The sequence below is a fragment of the Lytechinus pictus genome, chromosome 12, assembly GCF_037042905.1.
Source record: "Lytechinus pictus isolate F3 Inbred chromosome 12, Lp3.0, whole genome shotgun sequence".
Classification (NCBI taxonomy): domain Eukaryota; kingdom Metazoa; phylum Echinodermata; class Echinoidea; order Temnopleuroida; family Toxopneustidae; genus Lytechinus; species Lytechinus pictus.
This window is the reverse complement of record NC_087256.1, coordinates 14,735,754-14,759,119: the sequence shown is the minus strand read 5'-3', so window position 1 is coordinate 14,759,119 and position 23,366 is coordinate 14,735,754. Positions and strand designations below refer to the sequence as shown.

General features: G+C 37.1%; 1 protein-coding gene across 1 annotated transcript; it reads right to left on the bottom strand.

Annotated features, from left to right (window-relative positions):
• Positions 1 to 639: 639 nt before the first annotated feature.
• Positions 640 to 21,971, bottom strand: LOC129272452 (uncharacterized). Its single transcript, XM_064107564.1, has 5 exons — positions 21,764 to 21,971; positions 11,826 to 11,997; positions 5,230 to 5,370; positions 3,901 to 4,090; positions 640 to 3,441 (listed from the first exon to the last, which is right to left on the bottom strand). Exons 2-5 carry the CDS (start codon positions 11,964 to 11,966, stop codon positions 2,339 to 2,341), a joined length of 1,575 nt encoding a protein of 524 aa, XP_063963634.1. The 5' UTR covers positions 11,967 to 11,997; positions 21,764 to 21,971; the 3' UTR covers positions 640 to 2,338.
• Positions 21,972 to 23,366: the final 1,395 nt, after the last annotated feature.

The following is a 23,366-nucleotide window of genomic DNA, read 5'->3' as shown; positions in this document are numbered from 1 at the left end:
AAAAGGATGAGAAAAAGAATGAAATAAATAAAACAAATATCAGCTAATTTTTATGAGCAGATTTTCATTTGCCGCGCTGGTCAATATAGCCGACGTGTTGGTCCGTGTTGCTTACGTGTTGGTCCGTGTAGATGACGTGTTGGTCCGTGTTGCTGACGTGTTGGTCCGTGTAGCTGACGTGTTGGTCCGTCGTGTCGGTCCGTGTTGCTGACATGTAGGTCCGTGATGCTGACGCATTGGCCCGTGGTGACAACCAGATAATCCGTGAAGGCGACGTGCTCTGTCGGTATGGTCCGTGTAGATCCTTGTGAAGATGCCGTGTGTACTGTTATCAACGCTCGTCGACGCTTAATCTGGAGCAAAACGAGCCCGGACCTCCCCGGATCATGCCGGCATTGCCGTGTTGATCCTTGAGGATCCGTGTCTATATGTGACTGGGGCTTCAGTCTAATGAGCAGAACGCGCATGCAACGACGATCTTGATAGGTCATTTCATTTACCGATCAATCGCTAACCTTTGTGTTAGGAGGCCCAGATGTCACAAAATCCTCAACAGTTCACAGAACTCATGTTGTCAGAAACACTCGCCATTCAAACAATATTGAAGAAATAATTGGTCAAAACGACACAAATGCAATGTTTGTATATAAATATTTACTAATATTATAAAATATATTCTACTAAAATTACCAATATATGTCAAACCCGATCGCAACAAATATGATGGTTTAAAAGGCTAAGACTGATGATATGTTAAAATTATTCAGCCTATATGCATATAAGTGATAAAATTGGAAAAAACATTTTTTCAAGCAGAGATCGTGAGTATAACCTTTATATTGGAATTGAACACCTATTCTCCTACTTTTGAATATTTAAAATGTACATTACAATTATTAATAGGGTCTGTTGACCATTAAAAACCAAATTAAAGTATATAAAAGGGTTATATCAAATCATGAATATGACGTCTCTTAATAGATAGGTATAATTATTATAAAAAGAATGTAGTAGATAAAGTACTAACATATGGAAATCAGGACACCAGGTTGCCTTTGAATAAAAACCTACTATGATTTGTGACTTAAATATCATACTAAATATCATGAATTCTTTTTTTTTTTATGTTATTTGACTGCTGTACCCAGTTCCCACGTTAGCTATCATACTGGCATAGATGCCATAATAGTAGGTTTACATTTTATTCCAACGGTTGACGATGGATCTTTGAACAAAAATGTCGCCACTGATCTTGTAGGGTGGCCCTGAAGGGACATCGCAAATAGACCAAATCGCGAATATTGCCAACACGCGCATCATTCGTAACCTTAAAAGGCTTCTTTTGATAGATACCATCACACAACCTAATAGATCAGACCTGTATTATCTCATAGTGTGTCTTGACCTCGTGGTTAATTATTGTATGGTTTCAATTTAACATTTACCTGGATCAATCGGAATTTGTTTCATTACTTTCTTTTAGTAATGCATTCGGTTTTCACAATCAAACGTATGTGACCTCGCTTTGTATACAATTGGTCATGTTAGACATTTACCTAAAGGTGTTTTATTTTAAAATGCTATGAATTTGATTCATTCCCGGAACACTTATTCTAGACAATGCCATATAACAGTTTGTTCTTGCTATAGTAATCACGATATTTTTCTACTTTGGCGAATGTTTGCATAAACTTTGGAAATGAGGGATTCGGAGAGTTATAACATCAAGATAATGTAAACAATTGTACTAGATTCTAACAGATTCTAACGAGTCTTCCAATACCCCCATCCCCAATTGTATATAAATAATTCCATCGAAAGTTCGTATGATTTGTAAAATTTATAGCAAACACGTGACAGTAAAATGGTAACGTTAGAATAAAAGAGTAAATCAGCAAAAAAAATCATTTGGATAAACCTTCAATTTACCCTGAAGAACAACGCGTAATTCTTCCAAATGTTGATTTTCATATACCATTGACATCGGAACTTGGTCGAAATAAAATGAAATTTTAATATTTCTTTCTACACATTGACCATGTTCGATGCCTTATTGAATTATCGACTACTATTTTGGTTTCATCATTTTCACAAGCTCCTTTAGAGCTTACAAGCTTGATATACTTGTTATTTCAACTGATATCTTTGTATGAGAAGGTGGAGTGTAGGGAACATGCATCATTTTACAGATGTGAATAGTTTGAATAACACTTTAAACTTAACGCTATGAAACTAAATTTGTTTCACTTCTGACGATTGCTAATTTTAAAACTACAGGCACACGTTGTGGCAAAATTTTGGCGGGTGTTGTCCTTTTAAGAGGCAATATATCTTGATGTCAGCGAGCTGGTTTGTCCCTTTTCCTTTTCCTCTTCCTGCAGAACAGTCTCTCCCAGCATTTAACAAACACGTCATCGAACCATCGTTTTGCATTGTTGAGCGTGAAAGATTCCACGGCGAATGAGAGGAATGCAGAGAGCATCAACATACCAAGGATCATCATGGTGATGGATACCAGGGTGGCCGATGTCTTCTGCTCCTGTGTCAAGGATTGGCCTCTCGTGTAATAAAACATGTCCCCAAACCCTACCGTCGAGATGGTGATGATATCGAAATAGAAAGAATCAATGAGAGACCAGCCCCCTGGCACAAAGTTAGAATAATAGATCAAGAGAGTAGTCAGACAAAGGTACGCTGCAAAGAACAGCAAAACAAACCATATAGGTACACTTGCACCGTTGGTTCCTGAAGAACTGTTGCCATCACTGGAGTTGATATTGCTGTTGTTCTCGTTGATTTCGTTGTCCGATACAATGGGACCATCTTCTTCTACACCTACAATGGTTGTGTCACTCCTGTTGTATCCATGATCACCATGGTTTACAGATCCGTTGATGATATCTCGCATCTGCGAATCACGGGTGACCTGTTCCTTTGACGGATGTTCCCACTCATTTTCTGTATCCCCTCCTCCAGAACTTTCCGTTTTATTACCCCCACTTTGCTTTACCGCTGAATGGTTGGGCGCCAGCAATAGGCCGTTTTGCCTCGGTCTAAACGCAAATTGATTGTTACCACCATGCACCTGCACATCCGTATCGGAGTCAGATTGCTCTACCGCTCCATTGATAAAACTGGAGTCTCGTTTGTTCTTTGTCATCTCTTTGTCATGGTTACTCTGATTTGCGGCGTTGATCCGATTGGGACCAATGATGCTTAAGGTACTAACAGAGCGTGGTGGACGGACATCGACGCGTCTTCCGCGTTTTTCTTGGCACGACATACGCAGATTGTGGAGCGATTGGTAGGTTTTCGTGACGACACAGACAATCCCTCGCCCCACCCATCCTATAAGAGTGATATTGAGGGGAATACCGATGATAGCATACAGGAGACACAAGAGACGTCCAGTGTGAGTTCGAGGAACTAGGATGCCATAACCTGCGTTGCATTGACAAAGAAGAGAAAAGATACAGACCATTATTTGTAACTGACTTATTATTAGCAGTGAATTGTGCTATATTTTATGATTTGGAACGAAAATCTAAATGTAAATCGCATTTCAAAGAATTTTGGCTTTTTTCCTTACCACGACTTCGCAAAACTTTATCTGTTTTGTTTCTTACATGTATAGTCATCAAGAAGGTAGATTTTTTCACTGCATAAATTGAGATGGTGAATACATACGTATTCATCTTCAGTTTGTTTCACATCTTATTCTACACTGTGTTGTTTGTCTGTTCTTGGTGCAGAGTCAACATGTGTATCTGCTGGTGATATGTTTGGAAATAAATTGTTCTTTCTGAAAATACTAATTTCTGTGTTTCCCATATTAATTTAAGTAAACACGAATCAAACTACATTATGTATTTGAAACCAAGTCTCGATGGATAAACTTACCAATGGTTGAAACAATAGTGAGACAGAAATGAAGGCCCCCGAGGAAACTCCACTCGAGGCCCTTATCCTGGTGAATTTCGAATACGATGGTGTCGGCGAGGTCAGCTATTTGGCAGTCAGTTTTGTTCGTTCCATTCACTACCGAGTAAGATTCTCCGCTAATGTTGCATCTCCGCCCCCTCTCCCATGCCTGTGAGGTGTAAGGAAAGCGAGGTCAGATAAAATGACTTACTTCAAATAATCAAATAAATGAGCTTGTCGGTTCGAGCATGGACCTACTAGTAGGTCCATGGTTCGAGTACCGTAAGCTCTTCATCGATCTTTTAATGAATACATCTCATGTTATGTGCTAAAGGTCGGGTCGCCCAATCAGACTAAACTGATCAGGCTCATCGACGCGACACTTTCATGTTCTTCACTCAAGAACCGACCTTTTGTCGATTTCAATATAATACTTATATTATGGATGGTTGCTTCGACGTTTTGCAAATAACCTGGGGTGTTTTTAAGAAAGCTTAGGTTACGCGACTACCCTATGACCCGATGTTCCGGAATGAGCCGAACAAAATAATCAGTGTTCTGAAATACATGTACGTTCGACATTGTTTGAAGACATGTTTGGAACGTAAAGTACGTCATGTACATGTAAAATGAAGTATACAGTGGCTGACGACCTCTGAACTTCAGAACTTTAGGTAAGTTTGATTCCAATGGCGCATATGTAGCCAAATACATCAGACAGGAACAAGTATTTTTGTGACATAAAAAAAAAAAAAATGGCTTTGAAAGTGGATATGCAACCGGACTAAGGTGACGTGTCTGATGGGATTTTGTTTTGCATGAGAATGAAAATCTGAAGTCGTAACTGTTTTGATTGCTTATCGTCTTTGCTAAACCTTGTCTAAATTTTGCATTTACCACTGTAAATGGTTCGACCCAACATTTAAGTTGTTAGATTTAGCTTTATGCAAGGTTAGATATAACATCTGGAAAAGGTTGTCATCCCTCCGACCTTTCAAATTGTTCATTTACCATTTCAGTTTTTAGAGTGATTTCTTACAGATGCCTTACACACCCATGAACTCGGGTTTAAAACTGTACGAAAGAGTCATCCTTTCACTGAACAATCGTTCAACTGACAGGATTGAATCTACTCCAAATATTCCTACTAAAATATATGTGTCTGCTTTAATTCCCCATAAATGTGCCAAATCTAAATATTGTATTAAAATCCCAATTCATGTTCTATTTTAAAAAAAATGAGATGTCATATAAAATAGGGGTTTTAACATGTTGCAGGGAATAACTGAACAGTGGTTCTGCAAATACCTCAATGACAATATTTGCAAAGTAGTCCCTTTCCGCCTGTCTCTGAAGCATGAGCTGCGGTCCTTCGATGCTGCTAAACATCCAGGCACCGCCGCAGAGGTATAAGACCCAAACAATGGCTGGAAACACCGTGATGGCCACCTGTAATATCAATCGTTAAATAATCATCAAATGAATTACATAGATTCCAAGTCTAAATACACCAATTTTGAGAGTGAAGCATAATTTTCATTCAACTACATGTAAGAATCATGATCCTCAATCAAGCGCCAGGTCCTGGCGGAGGATATCATCACGTTGAGGGATAGCGTATACAACATGTATTTCATGACTTCACTGGAAAAAAAACAGAGCCCCTTTGCACCAAAAGTTTGCAATCAAACACAACTTGATTTTTACCAAAGGCAAGCATTAAACTGGCAGTTGCTTTTGATTTATTGGGTTAATCTAAATCTGAGTTGGTTTGAGACAAAAGAAGACGTTCTTCTGATGTCTGATTGTGTATAAAAATGAGACCAAATTGTTGTATACAGTTAAGGGGCGTCGGAAACTTTGACAGCTTTTGGCAAAGAGATTCAAATTTTTGACAAAGTCCCCGCCCCCCCCCCGAAAAAAAATCCAATACTTCCTTCGCTCTTTTCATTATGATTTTGTTATTAAAAGAATAATTATATCGATTGATTAATGAGTAAATTAATCATTAAATCAAAAAGTTAAAAATATATAATAAAAAATGAAGACTGACTTTATTAAACCAGACTTTTATATTGTAAGTAGACGTGCGTGCAAAAATCTTTAAATGTGTCCTTCAGCAAAATAGGGAAAGTTTCATATTTTCATAGACATGTAACAAATGAATTGCTTATACCCCTTTTGCACCTACGCTACGTCCATGCAGTTCTCGCTACGTCAACAGAAAATTACCATGACGCAGTGGGAGCTGCTGCCACGTACTAAGATCGTAGCGAGAACTGCTATTGACGTGATATAGTCTGCATGATCTCCGGAGACCAATTTTCCGCTACTTGGACTTTGAACATGTCCAAAGTCCACGTAGCAGGAGCGCCGTCTGATCAGTGCGTAGTAATGACGCAGCAAGGACCTCCTAAGACCTACTGGCAGCTCCAACGACGTAGCATAGACGTGGTTGAACGGAGTAATGAAGAGCAACAACTCTGTCCATGTCTACTGCGCGGCCGCCACGCACATTTAGTTGTCACTACGTCCTATATATCAGGTGAAGTTCCCGCTACGTTGTTGAAATTCAGAAGAAAACCTAGCACATGTGAAATTGTCAAGTGTGTGCTACGTCCGCGCCAGGTTCTTATGAAGTTCCCACTAGGTTTATTTTGTGCGCAAAAGCGGTCCATGCTGCGTCGAAGCGGTTCTCGCTACGTTCTGACTACTTTCAGCAGATTGCCGTACTTGTTGCACTTTCGTCTATTTGGGCGTACTGTCAACTTGGTGTGCGTGATGGCCGCGTAGTGGTGGCGTAGTAGCAGTATAGTAGACATGGACAGAGTTGTTGCCACGTTCTTCCAGTGTCTTCCACGTCTATGCTACATCGGTGGAGTTATTAGTACATGTAGGTCTTTACTGCGTCATTACTACGCACTGTCCAGACGGCGCGGCGCTCCCGCTACGTGGACTTTGGACATGTTCAAAGTACACGTGGCGGAAAATTGGTCTCTGGAGATCATGCAGACTATGCCACGTCAACAACTGTTCTCACTACGCTCTGCGTACGCTGTAGCAGTTCCCACTGTGTCATGGCCATCTTTCTTCGACGCGGCGAGAACTGCATGGACGTAGCGTTGGTGTAATGGGGTATCAGTTGGCGCTACTAGTCCAGTAGATATGTGAAAAAGATGCTCGAATCTGGCAGAAAGTGTGAAATTTGGCATACAGAGGTATTTTTGGGCGCTGATTTCAAAAATTGCCGGCCCCAAGCGATTTGACCATCGGGTCGGCCGCCATTTTGAAATCCAAGATGGCCGCCGTGACCAATCATTAAATGTCATTTTCTTGAGTTTTACATGGCATGTGACACTGAAATTTGGCATATAAGGATATTTTTAGGCACTGATTTCAAATATTGCCGGCCCCCAGCAATTTGACCATTTGGTCAGCGGCAAAATGGCCGCCATCTTGAAATCCAAGATGGCCGCCGTGATATATTATTGCAATCATTTTCTCAAGTTTTATATGAACTGCGGTATTAAAATTTGGCAAATAGGCTTAATTTGGAGTGCTGATTTAAAAAATTGCCGGCCCCAAGCGATTTGACCATCGGGTCGGCCGCCATTTTGAAATCCAAGATGGCCGCCATGACCAATCATTAAATGTCATTTTCTTGAGTTTTACATGGCATGTGACACTGAAATTTGGCATATAGGGATATTTTTAGGCACTGATTTCAAATATTGCCGGCCCCCAGCAATTTGACCATTTGGTCAGCGGCAAAATGGCCGCCATCTTGAAATCCAAGATGGCCGCCGTGATATATTATTGCAATCATTTTCTCAAGTTTTATATGAACTGCGGTATTAAAATTTGGCAAATAGGCTTATTTGGAGTGCTGATTAAAAAAATTGCCGGCCCCAAGCGATTTGACCCTCGGGTCGGCCGCCATTTTGAAATCCAAGATGGCCGCCATGACCAATCATTAAATGTCATTTTCTTGAGTTTTACATGGCATGTGACACTAAAATTTGGCATATTGGGATATTTTTAGGCACTGATTTCAAATATTGCCGGCCCCCAGCAATTTGACCATTTGGTCAGCGGCAAAATGGCCGCCATCTTGAAATCTAAGATGGCCGCCATGATATATTATTGCAATCATTTTCTCGAGTTTTATATGAACTGCGGTATTGAAATTTGGCACATAGGCTTAAATAAGGGTGCTGATTTCAAATATTGCCGGCCCCAAGTAATTTGACCATCGGGTCGGCCGCCATTTTGAAATCCAAGATGGCCGCCATGAGAAATCATTAATGTCATTTTCTTGAGTTTTACATGACATGTGACACTGAAATTTGGTATGCCTTTTGTTGGGGTATTTTTAGGCACTGATTTTAAACATTGCCAGCCCCCAGCAATTTGACCATTTAGTCGGCTGCAAAATGGCCGCCATCTTGAAATCCAAGATGGCCGCCGTTATATATTATTGCAATCATTTTCTCGAGTTTTATATGAACTGCAGTATTGAAATTTGGCATATAGGCTTACTTTGGGGTGCTGATTTCAAATATTGCCGGCCTCAAGCGATTTGACCATCGGGTCAGCCGCCATTTGAAATCCAAGATGGCCACCATGAAAATCATTGAACTCATTTTCTTAAATTTTACATAATATATGCCACTGAAATGTGTAGCATATCGGTACCTGGGTGAGTTCATTTAAAAACTTGCTGGCTCCAAGCAATCTGACAATTGGTCGGCGGAAAAATGGCCGTCATCTTGAATTCCAAGCTGGCTGCCATATAAATATTGCAATTATTTTGTTGAGTTTTATATGATCTGCGGTATTGCCATTTGACATATAGAAGTAGTGTGGGGAGCTTATTTCAAATATTGCGGCCCCTCAGTGATCTGAGTCAGGGTTATACGGGCGTAATTACAACTGGCAGGCCAAAGATATTAATTCGAGCCAACCCAATAGTTCTCAATTTTTAATTTTGATATTGCTGATTGACAAAAATGAATGAATATGATTGATAATCTAACACTGATTCTAGGGAGGGTAACTTTACTGAACTTCCTTTTTTTTTTATTTGGAAGATATATCACCACTTTGGAACTATTCTTATACTGGCGGAAGAAGTATTGCAATTTTACTGCGTCAAGTGATGAATTTGATCCTGTCAGGTGTAGTCTTCATAAATGCCGATTTATTTTTAAAATGAGCTTGTCGAAGTACCCTTTTCTGGTCAGATATGGAATGTCAGACATATATCCTATCTTCTAGTAGTAAACATTCAATTCTCGAATTTCATCCTTATTTTTTTTAGAACGCCTCTTTAACACACGAGTCTATGGGAAATGTTTCAGGCCCGTGATACCTTTGCTGCAAAATGGCAGCCATTTTGAAATACAAGATGGCTGCCATAAAAAAATCATTAAAAAATTTCAATTATCATAATTATAACGTAGTTATTATTTTGAAATTTGGCATCTTGGGGTATTGAAATTTCCCCCCAGTTATCTGTCAAATAGATATGCTGCAAAATGGCCACCATCTTGAAATCTAGAGAGGATCGACTGTCATGAAAATTCATTAAAATCATTTTCTTGATTTTTTTTTTTAATTTTTACTCCCCATTGTAACGTTGTGCATCATTCAAACTTGGTAACCATATTGGAATTCAAAATAGCATCTATTTATTTATTTTTTTCATTGATCAAGGATGCAAAGATCAAGTTTTTCTCCAAATACAAAGTGTTACAGCCCATACGTAAGACTTGAGCAAATTATCTTTCATGGCGGCCATCTTGTATTTCAAAATGGCAACCAAACAGGGGTCTGACAATAATCAGGGCCTAAATATATGACTATATGACAACTTTCAGGGCCAGAGTTCATATAAAACTCAAGACAATTATCATTGCTTTTAATTCATGGCGAAAATCAGTGCCACGTACTTCTGTATGCCAAATTTTGGTGTCATATATAATGTAAAATACAAGAAAATTATTTTGATATGGTTTTTCATGGCAGCCATCTTGCCGCTGAACTGATGGTCAGATCACTTGGGGCTGGCAGTATTTGAAATCAGCACCCCAAAATAGGTACTCTACTTGCCAAAGTTCAGAGCACATGTAAAGTTCAAGAAAATTATTTTTTTTGTGATTTTCATGGCGGCCATCTTAGATTTCAAGATGGCAGCTGACCTGGTGGTAAGACTAAACTAAACCTACACTGTATATGCTAAATTTCAATACCATAGCTCATACGAAACTAGAGAAAATTATTGCAACGATATTTCATGGCGGCTATCTTGGATTTTAAGATGGCGGCCGTTTTGCCGCTGACCTGGATGACAAATTGCTGGGGGCCGGCAATATTTGAAATCAGTGCCTCAAAATACCCCTATATTCCAAATTTCAGTGTCACATATCATTTAAAACTCAAGAAAATGACATTAATGATTTTTCGTGGTGGCCATCTTGGATTTCAAGATGGCGGCCAATTTGCAGCCGACCAAATGGTCAAATTGCTGGGGGCTGGCAATATTTGAAATCAGTTCCTCAAAATACCCCTATATGCCAAATTTCAGTGTTGCATGTCATGTAAAACTCAAGATTTTTCATGGCGGCCATCTTGGATTTCAAAATGGCGGCTGACCCGATGGTCAAATCGCTTGGTGCCGGCAATATTTGAAATCAGCACCCCAAATTAAGCTTATATGCCAGATTTCAATACCGCAGTTCATTTAAAACTAGAGAAAATGTTTGCAATAATATATCATGGCGGCCATCTTGGATTTCAAGATGGCGGCCATTTTGCCGCCGATCAAATGGTCAAATTGCTGGGGGCCAGCAATATTTGAAATCAGTTACTCAAAATACCCCTATATGCCAAATTTCAGTGTCACATATCATTTAAAACTCAAGAAAATGACATTAATGATTTTTCATGGTGGCCATCTTGGATTTCAAGATGGCGGCCATTTTGCAGCCGACCAAATGGTCAAATTGCTGGGGGCTGGCAATATTTGAAATCAGTGCCTAAAAGTACCCCTATATACCAAATTTCAGTGTCACACGTCATGTAAAACTCAAGAAAATGACATAAATGATTTCTCATGGTGGCCATCTTGGATTTCAAAATGGCGGCCGACCCGATAGTCAAAGTACTTGGCGCCGGCAATATTTGAAATTAGCACCCCAAATTAAGCCTATATGTCAAATTTCAATACCGCAGTTCATATAAAACTTAAAAAATGATTGCAATAATATATCATGGCGGCCATCTTGGATTTCAAGATGGCGGCCATTTTGCTGCTGACCTGGAGGTCAAATTGCTGGGAGCCGGCAATATTTGAAATCAGTGCCTCAAAATACCCCTATATGCCAAATTTCAGTGTCACATTCCATGTAAAACTCAAGAAAATGACATTTTAATGATTTTTCATGGCGGCCATCTTGGATTTCAAAATGGCGGCCGACCCGATGGTAAAATCGCTTGGGGCCGGCAATTTTTGAAATCAGCGCCCAAAAATACCTATGTATGCCAAATTTCACACTTTCTGCCAGATCCGAGCATCTTGGCCATTTTTTGTCACATAACCGCTCCACTATACGTCGAAATCGAGGAGACAAAGCAAGTCGCGCAATCTGCTGGGTGTAGTCAGAAGGTATCGGGACCGTTTCGACGCAGCATGGACCGGTTCTGCGCGCAGGATTAACTTAGTGGGCACGCAGCATAAACTTCACAATAACGTGGCGCGGACGTAGCACGCGCGTAAAAATTTCACATCTTTGAGAAAATCAAACTAAGTTGGCGCCACGTCCTGGGGTTTCTTCTGAATTTCAAGAACGTAGCGGGAATTTCTTCTGGTGTAAAGGGGAATTACTCGCTGTTCGTCGACTTACCTTAAAACAGCGCCCTCTCGTGGTGTCAGACTGACCATTGTTCATTGTAATGTCTCCTTTCTCGTTGTCGAGTCCGTCCGTCATCTCTGAAGACGCAGAAGAGAGGGCAGGATGCACGTCACTACATGATACACGAGTCATCCGCTAACCTTACTGCCGGATGATTAAGCGACTGTGGTGTGAAAGAAAATTGTTTAAAAAAAAATAAAAATTTCGCTTGAAATGTTATATTTACTACCAGAAATGTATTCGTTACGCAATTGAGTGTTCTATGGTGATCTCATTGACTGAAAACATACCATCATGCATGTATGTTTGGGCGTGGATATTGAAAAGGAGTGGATTGATTAGTTTTGCTCTCGTGGACACGACTTCAACTTCATTTCATTTTTTTAAATTATTATTGTTTTTATTAAAAGGGTCTTCGAAACTTAATAGTTCAGATTCGATGCTGTTCAAAATGACTGGTTTGTTGCATTAATTCAAAAGCAAAATGATGATTCTAATATACATGTGTACATGTACATGTAGGCTTCAAAAATTAGGTTATTTCTAATCTACGAGAACAATGAATTTCTTCCATTTGTAGATTGTATCTAATAACGTTCAAATAAAAAAATAAAAAGGGTCCACGCACAGTATAGTATTTGGTGGTGACCCGACAAAAATGCAGAAAAACATTATTACATTTATAAAACATTGAAAATAAGTTTTAAACATTAATAAGCCATGCAAATACATATAGTTACAGTTGCACCTTCTTTCTTTCACGCAGATTGTGTGGTCCAGTGGTTAGAGCATTGGACACGTAATCGCAAGGTTGTGAGTTCGAATCCCCACTCTGGCATTGTCTCCACTTTGACAAAAAGGCCCGAGAGTAATCTGTCGTCTATAAGGTCAGCCACTGTGACTGATTAACCTAGACGTAAAATGTTTCCTAGGTAATTGGTTATATACCTGCTTGGCGTTTACCAGCAAAACGCTGTCCTTCCGAGTTCCTACATGTACGCGGGAGTCACCGTAATCATACATGTAGGTAAATTGTCCTCGTAATTTTGATATCCCTTTGTGAATCGTTTGATTTCAGGTCATCAATAAGAAATATGTATATATACAGTGTAGATCTAATGATCAGAGCATTTTTTAAGTGTGAGTAACATGGATGCCAATCAGCAAAGTACAAATCACAGGCCCACACACATTACAGAAGCATGCAATTTTGCACGAACTCCTACTGTTATAGGGATTTCACAGCTTCACGACTTTTGCAAAATCGGGGTATTTTGTGTTAATGATTGTACTTATTCTGAACAAATTCTGATGATAAACACTCTCAAAGCTGCCATAATGTTTTTTTTTTTAAGATCGGCTCGTCTCGTCATCGTGGCAATAATGGGGAGTTTCCGCTTTCACGAAGCACGACAGATTCAAGAACACAGTAAATGTATTGAAAAATGCCTGTCAAATGACAAAGCACAGCTGGGAGGGCTTTGTCGGAAATTGGTGAACCGGAACAATAGTTTTGTCTTAAGGCGAAAAGATGCATAAAGTCGTTTGTCCAGAGTCCATGACGAAACTGATGTTTTGATTCACCAATTTTGGACATCTTCTTGGTTGTTCATTATTATGAAGGGCATTTGACAATACATTTTTTATGTCCTTGAATCCGCCGTGCATATTGGAAAACTCCCTAATTAGAGAACAAGAAAGCAGATTCATCTCGAAACATCGTGGAAAGATATCTGAATTTCTGTCCATTATGCGATGTAAAAGGACATCAATTAAAAAAAAAGTTGCTGTATAAAATTGCACAGACGTTATTTGATCCTGAATTAGCGTGGAGCGTTGTGGCCCAGTGGATAAGTCTTCTGACTTTGAACAGAGGGTCGTGGGTTCGAATCCCAGCCATTGCGTAATTTCCTTCAGCAAGAAATTTATCCACGTTGTGCTGCACTCGACCCAAGTGAGGTGAATGGGTACCCGCCAGGATTTAATTCCTCGAATGCATGAGCGCTGAAAGGCAGCTCGAGCTAAAGCCGGGGTAATAATAATAATAACAACGCCCCTCGGAATAGAATATTTCTAGACAGATGGTAAATTACTTGATTCATTCAATTTTGCACTTGAATTTTTGTTACATGTATTGTTTACAGTAATACACCGCAAAAACTCTGGTGTTGGTTTAACACCAGCCCGGACTCTACATGTATATACGTCCACGCCAGCCAAGTGTTAAACAACACCAGTTTGGTTTTGGTCTAACACCAGATAGGTGTTTATACAACACTAATTAGTATTAAAACAGCATCGGTTTGATTCCAAACTTGTGTTGTTTCAGTATTTCTTTGTACATAGATAGATTCCGGGCTGGTGGTAAATCAACAACGGGTTTTTTTTTTGCAGTGTCGAAGCCAAAGCAATGTATAAACATGAACAGTACTAAAAGCAACGTCGAGTACTGGATATATTTAACAAAAGATTAAAACTTACGGCTTACGGTTTGGCAAATTATAGCCTCATGGGTTGACATTTGGATGGGTTCAGACACATATTCCATTTTTGACACCATACCTCAAGAGCAGACAAAGCAAAATTGGCGAACACTCCGAAAAACATTAGGTCCCAATCAGGGGCAGATCCAGGAAAAATTTGACAAGCAAAACAAAATAAAAATTGACAAGCAAAAAAGGATCCTCCCCGCGTAAGCATGACATACATGTACATGTATTCCTAAACAAATTGTGCCTCTCAAGGGGGGGAGCACGGGCCCGATGTGCCCCTACCGAAATCCGCCACTGGTCCTAAAGAATGTCTTCAGTTCTGTTCCGAGAGTTTAATTTCAACAGGAAATGGAACCTCTCACTTTCCTGATTTCAACTGAAAAATTACTTGCAAAGCAGCTCTCTAAGATGAAAATGTACATGTATGCTTGGGTGTCACGCGCGTAAAACATTCCCCATAGACTTGTGTGTTGAAATGGCACTTATGAAAAATTCATAAAAATAAACGTGAAATTAGAGGGTTGATTGTTTACTACCGTTGGATAGGATATATATCTGACATTCCATATCTGACCAGAGAAGGGTATTGTAGTCAGCTCATTTTAAAAATAAATCGCCATTTATAAAGATAACTATGATGGGATCAAATTTATCAACTCAAACAGTAAGATAGCCCTAATTCTTCCGCCAGTCAAAAAATAGTTCCAAAGTATACATGTATATCTTTCCAATTTGGGCAAAGGAAGTTCAGTAGTTACCATTTCTAGAATCAGTGTTAGATTTTCAATTATATTCATACACTTTTGTCAATCAGCAATATCAAATTGAAAAAAATCGAATGGGTTGGGTCGAACGAATATCTGTAGCCTTCCTGTTGTAATTACATGTTGGCTCATGAAACCCACTGAACTAGAAATACTTATTTCTAGTTCAGTGATGAAACCCTTGCTGCTTGACAGCGCCCTCAAGCGTTCGTGTTAAACTGATCAGGATTACATGTACATGTACTTCTTTTTAATCATCACTGTGAATCATTATGTCTGTTATTACTATACAGTAATTATCATCATCGTCGTCGTCATCATCATCATTATTATATTCACCATCATTTTTTTTCATCATTATCATTGTTATAATGATATGAATAAGGTTGCAGTGAACACTGATTTCATACATGTATAAATTATAAAATATACATCTGTAAAACCATGGACCTACTACACAACCGAATTTAATTGTCACAATATAATCCTATATAGATTGAGCTGTGATACAGTTACCTAAACTGGACTTTGAATCTAAGTTGAAAAACAAAACTAGATAGATAGATAGTTAGATAGATAGATAGATAGATAGATAGATAGATAGATAGATAGATAGATAGATAGATAGATAGATAGATAGATAGATAGATAGATAGATAGATAGATAGATAGATAGATAGATAGATAGATAGATAGATAGATAGATAGATAGATAGATAAATAAATACATAGTATTTTTTGTAATAAAAATTCAATTAGCAGCCAAAGGCTGAATTACATCAATTTGTACATAGTAAAATTTCAGTATATAAACAAACAGTAAAAAAAAACTTATATCAATGTATAATATAGGAAAGGGAATACAGAGAGAAATGTATACATAGGAAGAAATAATGTCAAAAGGAGGAATGGGGAAATATTAAGAGTACATGTACATGTACATGTAGACTAAAGTTATATACCTTTAACATAATGAACATTTTAACATCAATATAGTTAAGCAATGTTGAAAGAATAACAATAGTGGATTGTATTTAATAATACATGTACTTGCTTTTTTGAGAAGACAAACAAATGAAAGCTATTAAACATGTATTCCATACAAAAGATTTCCAGTAATCTGGGTTGGGATCATTCTCGGTATGCTTGATAATGATTCTAAAGAAACATTGTGTTAATGTTAATAATAGTTGTAGGAAACGGAGTCATGAATAATAATCATAAAGTATTATCTTAAAAGGAATTAAAAGCAAAAATAAGAGGACGTTGAAGAAATATGATCTGTACCAAAAAAATATAAATGTACATGTAACGTGGGTTATAACATTATGAGCCAGTGAATTTTCGGAGAAGAAAGTTCAATGATTTCTGCAGAAATTAACAATTACAATTACAAAAACGATCACACGAAAGATCACACAGATAAGCACAGATGGGACATTACATTATCATCGCTTGGGGAAAAAAAGCCCCGACATTTTTTTTTTAATGTCTTGCTTATATTGATAGTTTCTTAGCAATTATAAACACAATATCTCCCATAATCATTTGGCATATATATATATATACTGTACATATAGTACTTGTAATACCTGTGTGGTCATTTTAAAAGGTTCTGTGCGAACTCATTTTCAAATCTTTGCCACTACTGGCGTTTATTTTTAACATTATTATCACCATCATTATTATTATCCTACATATAATAATTATCATCATCATTATCATAACCATAATTATTATCAACAATATTGTTGAGCTGTTATCAAGCTTCGGACTGCCAATTACATCTTTCACTTTAGTGTGCATATCATTTGAATATGTTTGATTACATTCGAAAAATACATTGTTATATTCAATATTTTTGTACATTTCACAGTCACGGTGCAATTCTAGAATGAATTGTATATGATAAATCTTATGATTTGCTATAAAACAGTACATGTATACCTTTTTAATTATATCAAATACTTTAATTACATGTACACTGTATATACAATAATGTATAATCAAAAGGACTATAATTTAACTAATTTGATTTTTTAATCAACAATATTGGTATATTTCAGATCTCATAATTACTGTACATGTACATCATATACATGTATAAAAGTTTTTTCCCTAGAAGCGTCATGTTGTGGTGGTCCAGACACCATCCTTTGAATCAGAAGGTCGTGGGTTCCAATCCTATTCCATGCATGATTTTTTTCAGCAAAAACAAAACACACACATTATGTCACTCTCAACCCAGGTAAGGGGATTAAAGGGGTACTCTGGGCTGAAAATAATAGTATCAACATAAATAGAGTAAAATTCACAGAGCAAAATGCTGAAAATTTCATCAAAATCGGATAACAAATAACGAAGTTATTGAATTCTAAAGTTTAGAAATATTTTGTGAAAATAGTTATATGCACGTCTTCATGAATATTCATTAGTTGGGCTGATGTAACATACCCACTTTCCTTTTTCTCATGTTATTACATGAATTTTTTTTTTTTTTGTTCATGCATGTGTGAATAATGTGTCTCCTTTAGAATGAAATAAGTTGCAGCAATGAATATCTACATGTACATGTAATGCACTACAAATAAGTTGTCAATCCAATTTTCAGTTCTTGGTAAAAAGAAATTGAATAAACCTAACTTCATATAATAAACTACAAAATAACAAGTGGGGTTATGACATCATCAATTTGCTTATTGAATATTCATGAAGAAATACCTAGAACTGTTACACCGGAATACTGCAAATCTTTAAAATGCAATAACTTTGTTATTCCTTGTCCGATTTTGATCAAATTTTCGGTGTTTTGTTTGTCTGATTTTCTTTTATCTGTTTATATCATATTATTCTCAGCCTGGAGCATCACTTTAAGTACCCGATAGGATATTTTCCTTGAATGCTAAGGGGAATACAATTATGGTTTTAAAAAAAATGAAAGGCCTTCTCTGCACCATGAAAAAGAATAATAATAATAATAATAGTGCATATTTGTAAAGCAGAATAATAATAATAATAATAGTGTATATTTGTAAAGCGCGCACACCGTCAGTAGACGCTCATGGCGCTAGAAGAAAGTAGTTTAAACTCAAATATAGAATAGCAAGTTATTAGAACATTGTTAGAGCGACCTACAAGAGAGAGAAAAATCAATAATCTTTAATACAATTGACTAAAATCTAGCCATATATACCTTTCATTTAAGGGCAAAAATTGCTGCCTCATTATTCCCCAATTTTGAGCCCATGTACAATTATCTTTATTGTTGTTTACCAATTGATTATTGAAATGCGATCGTTTGAAAACTGAACCCCCCCCCCCCTGAAGTTACCGATTAATCTTATTTTTTGTGCCACCCCTCAACCAAAAATGGAGTGGCATTTCTATCTACATTCAGTCTTTTTATCTTGCATACAAAAATGAAAATACATTATTGATACCAACGTGTGCACGTGTTTTTTTTATAAATAAAAAAAATGAAAAATGAAACGATTCATTATTAATAGAAAAAAGCATATACGTGCACATGTTAGCTTGTGATTCTCCATGAAAAATGTCATTAGTGAACAATTTTATTTTTAAAGCAATGCAAAACAACTTGTATTTTGTAAAGTGAGACAGATGGGTATCTTGATTGTAAAACATCTGTTAGCGCCTAACCATGTGTTTAATATTGCGGTTCAGCTACAAATTTCGCAAGAGCAAATGTCGTGTCACCAGTAAGACATGTATATGTATGCATCCAGTACATGCATGTACCTGCACTATGCCCTGATTCAAAAGTCAAATCGAGTATTTTACTACAGTATTTATCACAATACCTACAATATTTATAGTATTCGTGTTTTTTTGCTTAACGTGTCCTGCGGTCTATTCCAATTAAGAATGTGAACCCCACCAGAAAATGAACATATTCAAAGTGTTAAAGATTCTGCCATGTTTTAGATACATGTATTTGTGAATTTAGGTGATAAAATATGACATACAATAAGGTTTACTTTTCTGGGCTTGCCAGACATTGTAGTGTTGCTGTCTATATTTAACACTCAGCATGAAGGAGTGCATTTCTTGGTGGGGTAGGTCCATGGTGGGGTTCACTAACTTTTGAGCCCAACTGTATGTATATATGTGTGTGTACATGTATATATATATATATATTCAGTGGCGTACCGTGGGTCACGGCATTGGGGGGGGGGCACCAACAAAAAATTTGAGTCATTTAATGAGCACGCGAAGCGCGCTTAGTTGCCAGGTATACTGACCTATAAGTAATAGTGACATTTTAAGGACAGTGCCATTAAAGCGGATATGTATCTCACTGATCATATAATGCGAGCGCGAAGCGCGAGCTGAAATTTTTTTATATTCAGAACTAAAAAGGGACATTATAAGCAAATTTTTGTAATCATGATACATACCTGTCTTGCTAAACAAACAGTATATACATGTCTCACCATAATCATCTAATGCGAGTGCCAAGCTTGCGTATGCTGATTTTGTTAGAATTACATCTAAACACATGAGGCACTTTTTGTAGTCGTTGTAATCATGATTATCATACGCATCTCACTAATCAAATATTGCGAGCGCGAGCTGAAAATTTAGGAAATTCAGACCTTAAGAGAAGCATTCTAAGATTTGTTTGTTGGAATTCACGAAGACCATACATATTTCACTAACCAAATGATGCGAGCGCGAAGCGCGAGCTGAAATTTTTGTATATTTTGACCCTGAACAGGGCTATTTTAAGGGCTATTTTTTTAAGGAATCCATTAAGAGTACACATATCTCACCATAGTCATCTAATGCGAGTGCCAAGTGCATGCTGATGTTACTAGAATTACATCTAAACACATGAAGCATTTTTTGTAGTCATTGTAATCATGATTATTATACGCATCTCACTAATCAAATATTGCGAGCGCGAAGCGCGAGCTGGAAATTTACTTAATTCAGAACTGAAGAGGGGAATTCTAAAGCTTGTTTGTAGGAATTCACGAAGACCATGCGTATTTCGCTAACCAAATGATGCGAGCGCGAAGCGCAAGCTGAAAATGTTTGATTTTCAGATTTAAAAAAATTACATTTTAAGGACTGATTTTAGGAATTCATGAAGAGCAGACATATCTCAGCTATCCACTGATGCGAACGTAAGCACGGACAGGAAATGTTTATATTAAGACCTTAAAATGGGGCAACCACTTTAAGTAGTCATGAAAAAGAAGCATATGTAACTACATAAAACAATAATAATTCGAAGTGCGAGGAAATATATTTGGTGTATATTGACTTGAAAACGGGAGGTTTTAGTACAACGGGATTATATATCTCGTTAAACAGACAATGCGAGCGCCAGGAACAATGAAGACATAGGCCCTGAGCAAATTATGTTTCATAAAGTTATGATTTTTAAAAAGTAATATAACATAACATAATCATAATATAATATTATAATGAACAATAATTTCTTATTTCCCACTACGTTTCTTTCCCTTTCTCCCTCTTTTTCTCCTTTTCCCCGTTTTTTTTTTTTTGTTTTGTTTTTTTGCCAGCCGATTGGGTGGGCACGTGCCCCCATGCCCCCCCGTAGTTACGCCACTGTATATATTAGTATTAGTATAGGTATTCTAATTGATGAACAATTTTTTTGGGGGGGTTGCATACGCAAAACTTATCAACTTACAATGTACGATCAATTTTTTGTATTTTGTAAAAAAAAAAATCTTCAATTGCTTAACTGGAATGAGATACTGGCCTCAATGTATACATGAAGCCTATTCATAATATTATCATGCAAAATATTATACCATATTCATGATTGTACATTTGCTAAAATGGATAATCTATGCATGTTCATTTTTATGGAGATTAGCCCCACAAGAAATATTAAAAATTATTTTCTTACTTAATTTATCTGAACTCATTCTGCTTCGAAATATCATATTGTCCCTTTCTATAGCATGTATATTATACATGTACATGTAGCCTATATCATCTGTATCTAACGTTGAACCGTTTTATGTTCTTAAAAATGTCGGCTCAATGGAACGAATATGGTTTCTTTAAATCAATAAAAGTTGATTTGTTATTATTTTTGAATTATACAGTATCTTTCTTGTCTGATCGCTACTATTACGAAATTGTGGGATAGTATATATCCTCCCCTCTAACGGAAATAATGTATAGGCCTATTTTTTAAGAAAAAACAACCAATAATTGGTGGATCCGACCAATATTGAAAACATGCCAATACCAATACTGCACAAAAGTCATACAGACTACATTTTCGTTACGGGGTGATAAATTACATATTCATGATATCTGACTTCAGAAATCACGAGTATATAGAACTTAAAATTTTAATATTTGATCAAAATCATAATCATTTGAATGACTTAACTGTATTGTGAGATTCACATTAATCCTTTGGGTTTTAACTACATTTTTTCGATCTGAAATGGGGAAAACAAACATTAAGTGCAATCTATGAATTCACAATGTACTTCGTATACATGCGCTATCACTGTTACATAATTGTCAACATACTCTGGGACGTGCATTTCGCATCCGCAAAAATATATCGAAATGATAAGTTTGTTGTATTACATATCATTTGAAAAAAAAAACATATCCCAAGCAATATACTATTCAATGCTACGAAATATAATCTTACCTCGCAATTGCAAGCATTGGTATTAATCCTAAAGTATAAATCCAGAGTGGAAGTATTTGAACAAGATGGCGTCGGATATACCACTTTCAATGTACCTTACGAACTTTATTTTTTTCTTTTGTTGTTGTTGTTATCGACCTCTTTTACCCCTATAGTTAAAAGAGGAGCACAAACCGAAACGTAAAAGCTCCCTATTGTCGAAATCAGCAGGGCTATTCAAGCGATGCCAACCCCCTTAGCTACTTGCTTTACATGACAATAGCCAAGTGGTTGACGCGATCTAATGGCGTTTGACCGAAGGATCTTACCAAAGGGGGGCTGACTGTACCGCTACTTAGGGCTAAAATCGATACGAAGTGGTAATAAGGATATATGCAGGGCAGAGTTTCAGGGATAAAGCCTGTTGTTATTGGTGTATCTAGGGGCACGGGTACATATTTGTTTCGGAGACAATTCGATGATGTCATCACGTCGTGGGGATACAACGTATTGTGATGGAAGATAGTTTAGAAAACAAGAATAAAGTGGAAAGGGTTGTACACAGGAGCAAAGCACGATGTGACCAACATACATAAAACAGAATATCGACTCTCTCACTCCCCTCTCTCTCTCCCTTAACTCTCTTCTCCTCTTATCATTTTGTTACCTCCTCTCCCTTTTACATTTTCACTTTACACCTCTCTCTTTCTTCCTCCCTCCTCTCATTCCCTCTACCCTTCTATCTCTCTCGTTCTCTCTCTCTCTAGGCCTACTACACTTATCATTGAAGAGATACTCTCCCGGAACGCAGGCATTAATGAAACTTCTCTAACAATTGTGTTAGTAGAATACAAAAAATAAGGATGAAACTATGATTCATTGCTTTCTCGAAAAAAAATAGATACTCCAATGTCTTAATTTCTAAGCTTGAATAAAATGTATCATTTCAACTCGTTTTTTTTTTATTGCGCTCTTCTTTTCTTACAACTTCGTTGAAATAACTTGCAACATGGCCAATGTCATATTAAGACAAATTGGACTCTGTTCTTCATACCCTTCATTTGCTCCTATCCCATTACATTTTTGAGCATTATCAAAGTAGATACTTAACAATAAAATGACTGGGCTATTTGAGATGCTATATAAGGACTGACAGGGGGGCCAAGATAACCCGCTTCTGATTTTGGTCACCGTTTGCGCGATCGTAGCGAAATTTGACACGCACATTTATTACCACATAAACCACAAGCCAGTATAAAAAAGATATCCGAAAATGATAACAGTTTATTTTTTACTAATAAAATATGCAAATTTATTCGTAAAAAAACAATATTTGCATATTTGACACCCAATTTCACTTCAAATTTCAATTTTTCCGGATGTTATTTTTGTAATCTTATTCAATCTTTTCCACAAAGAAAAATTGTAAAAGCCAAAGGTTTCCTTATGACTTGAATTTCTTTATGTTTTCTTATGTATTCCTTTTTTTTTTTTTCTTTCTTTTCATTGGAAATTATTACAGACCATTGAAAAACTAAAGAAAACCCTAAATTAATAAAGTAGACCAATTAAAATGAAATATAATCACCCTATTACGAATTTCATCTCCCATAGAATTTGCACA

What these genes read in the sequence shown, in the direction of transcription:
- LOC129272452 (XM_064107564.1), bottom strand. Translation starts at nt 11,966, where the DNA reads ATGACTCGTGTATCATGTAGTGACGTGCATCCTGCCCTCTCTTCTGCG. An exon ending in CGAGAGGGCGCTGTTTTAAG is followed by an intron (nt 5,371 to 11,825) that starts GTAAGTCGACGA and finishes TTGATATTACAG; the next exon opens with GTGGCCATCACGGTGTTTCC. An exon ending in TTGCAAATATTGTCATTGAG is followed by an intron (nt 4,091 to 5,229) that starts GTATTTGCAGAA and finishes TACACCTCACAG; the next exon opens with GCATGGGAGAGGGGGCGGAG.